The 5,000-nt window shown below is 44.3% G+C and overlaps 1 protein-coding gene across 1 annotated transcript in view; it reads left to right on the top strand.

Annotated features, from left to right (window-relative positions):
- The window catches only part of LOC109876702 (rho GTPase-activating protein 7-like), a 158,094-nt gene extending 154,000 nt beyond the window's left edge, over window positions 1-4,094 (top strand). The window contains 4 exon segments of the mRNA XM_031822148.1: window positions 281-461; window positions 464-497; window positions 918-1,091; window positions 2,001-4,094. Of these exon segments, the coding sequence (XP_031678008.1) occupies window positions 281-461; window positions 464-497; window positions 918-1,091; window positions 2,001-2,100 (489 nt within the window). The 3' untranslated portion in view covers window positions 2,101-4,094.
- Window positions 4,095-5,000: the final 906 nt, after the last annotated feature.

The raw sequence follows: 5,000 nt of genomic DNA, 5'->3' as shown, positions 1-5,000 counted from the left end.
TTGAAGGAAGGCAGCTGACTAGTGTAACAGATAAGGAGAGAGGCTTTGGGTTGTTGTGATTACAACACTGCCCTTACAGTTATGTTCCCAATCATGGTGCAAGACCTGGGCCTTCTTCCCCAGAGCCTGAGTAGCGCTAGTTTCAACATTGCATCATTACAGTTACCGTTAGCATTGTTTCCCCAAAAAACATTGTTGCCCTTAAACCTGTCAATAAAACATACAGATATGTTTTTACAAAAGTATTAAAAGATGATCTCTTTTGTTTTCTGACTCTTAGGTCCACGATGGCTCACCGCTGCGCCTGTGGAAGGCGTCCGTGGAGGTGCCTGCGGGTCCTGAGGAGGTGTTGACGCGGGTCCTCCGGGAGCAGGGCCGCTGGGACGAGGACCTGATGGAGAGCCGTGTGGTGGAGACGCTAGGCGATCGCACTGAGGTGTACCAGTACACCAGGAACACCATGGCCCCCACCCCACCAGAGACCACCTCGTGCTCAGGTAGAAGATCTCCCTACACTCCAGAAGGGTTCTTCAGCTGTCCCCATAGGAGAACCCTTTTTGGTTCAGAGTAAAAACCCTTTTTGGAAAGGTTTCTACATGGAACCCAAAACGGTTCTACTTGGAATGAAAATTGTTCTACCTTGAACCAACAATACTTCTTCAAAGGGTTCTCCTATAGGGACAGTGTAAAACCCTTTTCGGTTCTAGATAGTACTTTTTTCCTGGAGACTGTACCTACCTTCCCACGCCTTGTATATCCCTTCTTGTGTTGTTTGTCTACTTCAACCATTCATTCCTTCTTTCATTATTCTCTTCCTAAATGGTATAAAACAACTGTCTCTCTTTCTCTCAATGGTATAAAACAACTATCTTTCTCTCTTTTGGTATAAAAGTCTAAATGTCTTCTCTCTGCTTCAGGACGTGGGTGACAGACCTACCTAAGGGAGCGTGTGCGTTGGTGTGTACCTCAGTGGACCATGACGGGGCAGCGTTACTGGGCGTGCGGGCCAATGTGCTCACCTCACGCTACTTCATCGAGCCATGCAGCAGCAACAAGTCTCGCCTCACACACATCTCCAGGGTCGACTGCAGGTGAGTCAGCTGGAACGGAAGCAGTAGAAACAGTAGGATAGAAACAGTAGAATAGAACCAGTAGAATAGAACCAGTAGAATAGAACCAGTAGAATAGAAACAGTAGGATAGAAACAGTAGGATAGAAACAGTAGGATAGAAACAGTAGAATAGAACCAGTAGAATAGAAACCGTAGGATAGAAACAGTAGAATAGAACCAGTAGAATAGAACCAGTAGGATAGAACCAGTAGAATAAAGGCTAGACATGCTCAACTCTGAACTAAAATGTTCAAGGGAACTAGAGGAGAGCTTTAAATCAAAGTAACTCTGGTCTGATGCTAAAACATCTCCTCTCTAAATCAAAGTAACTCTGGTCTGATACTAAAACATCTCCTCTCTAAATCAAAGTAACTCTGGTCTGATGCTAAAACATCTCCTCTCTAAATCAAAGTAACTCTGGTCTGATGCTAAAACATCTCCTCTCTAAATCAAAGTAACTCTGGTCTGATGCTAAAACATCTCCTCTCTAAATCAAAGTAACTCTGGTCTGATACTAAAACATCTCCTCTCTAAATCAAAGTAACTCTGGTCTGATGCTAAAACATCTCCTCTCTAAATCAAAGTAACTCTGGTCTGATGCTAAAACATCTCCTCTCTAAATCAAAGTAACTCTGGTCTGATACTAAAACATCTCCTCTCTAAATCAAATTAACTCTGGTCTGATGCTAAAACATCTCTCTAAATCAAAGTAACTCTGGTCTGATGCTAAAACATCTCCTCTCTAAATCAAAGTAACTCTGGTCTGATGCTAAAACATCTCCTCTCTAAATCAAAGTAACTCTGGTCTGATGCTAAAACATCTCCTCTCTAAATCAAAGTAACTCTGGTCTGATGCTAAAACATCTCCTCTCTGTCTCTCTGTTTCCAGGGGTCGGTTCCCAGAGTGGTACAATAAACTGTATGGACACCTGTGTGCCAGTGAGGTGGTGCGGATACGCCAGTCCTTCACCACCCAGATGGATAAGTGAGGGCCAGGCAGCTCCACTTGACTTGGAGACCAAAGTCACAAGAAGGGGCGACACCCTGGAACCAGAAAGAGTCTCTATCCACCCCCACCTCAGCCCCTAATTCGCTACAGCCCTGATGCTGGTTGGGGTTGACTGGGGGAGGACAACCCATTGACTCATTGACATGATTCAAGCTCTTGACAGACATACCCTTGTGTCCTGGACAGAGAGACTTTGAACAGACTTTGTGGTCATCCGTAGACTGTCATCAACGGCCAGGTGGGGTTACTGCCTCCGAGGGGTCCTGCAAGGCCTGGAACGGCCATGGACCCTCACAGTTCTTTCAGAGTTGTGTTATGGTTCTTGTGCTAGGTGATGTGTTGCGGGCGGCACGACCAAAGTAAATGTGTCTGAAATGGAAGTATGGTGTCACTCATCCAACAAGCATAATACCTTTACAGAGAGGATGTGACATCACCGTCAGAGGATGTGATGTCACGGATTAGTTAAAAGAGAATCTATAGGGGAGGGGGGCTTCTGATAAGAGAGAAGGTTGGTGTGTGGGTGTGATGAATGGTTGATTAATTTCATGCACTGGCTCCCAGCTGCAATATAGTGTGTATATACTATATCCTGCATCTGTTCATGTTGCTTTTTCCTGTTTCCTCTCTCTCTCTCTGTGTGTGTGTGTGTGTGTGTGTGTGTGTGTGTGTGTGTGTGTGTGTGTGTGTGTGTGTGTGTGTGTGTGTGTGTGTGTGTGTGTGTGTGTGTGTGTGTGTGTGTGTACTCGTGCACAAGTGTTTTTATCCTGTTACAGCGGAGGCAATGTCCACGACATTGTTTTCAGGAAGATACTGTATTTTTCGACGGACGGATGGATAATATGGGCTAATAGTTGTGTGAATGTATTGAAAATATGCAATATCTGAGTTTGTATTGATAAGTGGGGTATGGTGAGTTGATAGTTGGTTAAATGGCATTAGGGAAAGCTAGTATAGAGTGGGTTTAAAGGATGGAACAGAAGCAAAATGGTGGCTGGAACACCAATTGGTTGAGAGGGTTAAAGTCGCCCCCAAAACTAAAATGGAGACTTAGATTCTGATGGACCAAGCTTAAAGAAAGCAGACAGTCACAGAACATTTTGATTGATTCCACTGCTTAAAAGAGCATCGAGAATACACAACAATCAACAGGGCTAGGATTCCAAAATGGCCGCCATTTGTAGGCTAAACGTTGATGGAAGGAACACTTCAGGTTGTTACTTTTGTAGTACGATGTACAAGAGCAGTCAAGGTGGTCTTCTGCTTCACAGAAGAAAAACCTGGGGGGAAAGAAATAGAAAAGAAGAGAAGAAATGAATAGAAAACAAAGAAAAGAGAAGGTCCTTTTATAAAGGTGTGGGATTTTACAGGTTTTACTGTAAATAGAGGAGGAGACAGTGCAGGGAATGTCTGTCTGTCTGTCTGTAAGTCTGTCTGTCTGTCTGTCTGTCTGTCTGTCTGTCTGTCTGTCTGTCTGTCTGTCTGTCTGTCTGTCTGTCTGTCTGTCTGTCTGTCTGTCTGTCTGTCTGTCTGTCTGTCTGTCTGTCTGTCTGTCTGTCTGTCTGTCTGTCTGTCTGTCTGTCTGTCTGTCTGTCTGTGTTACCTTAAATGAAGTATAAGACTAATAGTAACCAAGTACACCTTCATCCGGGCCGGATTTGGGCCCCGTGTTAAAACCTATACGTTCTCTGTTCAGTGTGTGACTCATTTGCTAAGTGTTGTGTTGTATTGTTAAACGTGTGTGTACATTATTTGTACGCCGTCAGATATGAGTAACGCATGACAATGACATTTAATTTAAAAATATATTTATACCTCAGATATGTTTTTTTTGTACCATGTTTATTTTATTGTAAATGTTACGCTTAAGTTACAGAAATGTGTTTTATATTTTGTATTATTAATATTATTTCTGTACAGATTAATCACAGTCACATGCACTATTAAATGTATTAAACAAAGAGTGTTGTCTTAGTTGGGTCATTGGCTGCTGTTTTGAAATGTTGAGTGTTCAGGTGGATTGGAGTTGTTGACTTGGTTTCTGATGTCATTTAATATGATAATGCACTTCACAATGGTCTCATGTAGGCTGCCCCCCAAAAGTGCCCCTTTAAATCAAATCAAATCAAATCAAATTTATTTATATAGCCCTTCGTACATCAGCTGATATCTCAAAGTGCTGTACAGAACCCAGCCTAAAACCCCAAACAGCAAGCAATGCAGGTGGAGAAGCACCTTTAAGGTTTTTCGGGGCCAAAGGAGTGCCATAAGCAGTACAACCATTACCCAAACATTGGTTTTGTTGTAACTCTGAACTACCTTATCATGGCTCTGAGAGTTGTTTCTACATTCTCTCTCAGACAGGCAGCTTAGCCTGGGGTCATACTGTACCCTGCCCCTGGATTACCTCTCTTTCTCTCCCTTCTTCTCCCTCTCTCTCTCTCTCTCTCTCTCTCTCAATCTCCCTTCCTCTCACTCCCTCCCTCTCTCTCTCTCCCTCTCCTTCCTCCTCACTCACTCACTCCTCTCTCTCTCTCTCTGTCTCTTCCTCTCACTCCCTCCCTCTCTCTCTCTCCCTTCCTCTCACTCACTCCCTCCTCTCTCTCTCTCTCTCTCTCTCTGTCTCTTCCTCTCACTCCCTCCCTCTCCCTCTCTCCCTTCCTCTCACTCTCTCCCTCTCTCTCTCTCTCCCTTCCTCTCACTCATTCCTCCTCTCTCTCTCTCTCTCTCTCTGTCTCTTCCTCTCACTCCTCCTCTCTACCTCCCTCTCTACCTCCCCTCTCTCTCCCTCTCTCTTCACTCCCTTCCTCTCTCTCTCACTCCCGCTCTCTCTCTCTATCTCCCTCTCTCTCTCCTCTCTCTCTCTCCTCTCTCTCTCTC

The sequence above is a fragment of the Oncorhynchus kisutch genome, unplaced genomic scaffold, assembly GCF_002021735.2.
Source record: "Oncorhynchus kisutch isolate 150728-3 unplaced genomic scaffold, Okis_V2 scaffold4075, whole genome shotgun sequence".
Taxonomy (NCBI): domain Eukaryota; kingdom Metazoa; phylum Chordata; class Actinopteri; order Salmoniformes; family Salmonidae; genus Oncorhynchus; species Oncorhynchus kisutch.
This window is presented reverse-complemented; position numbering and strand designations above follow the sequence as displayed.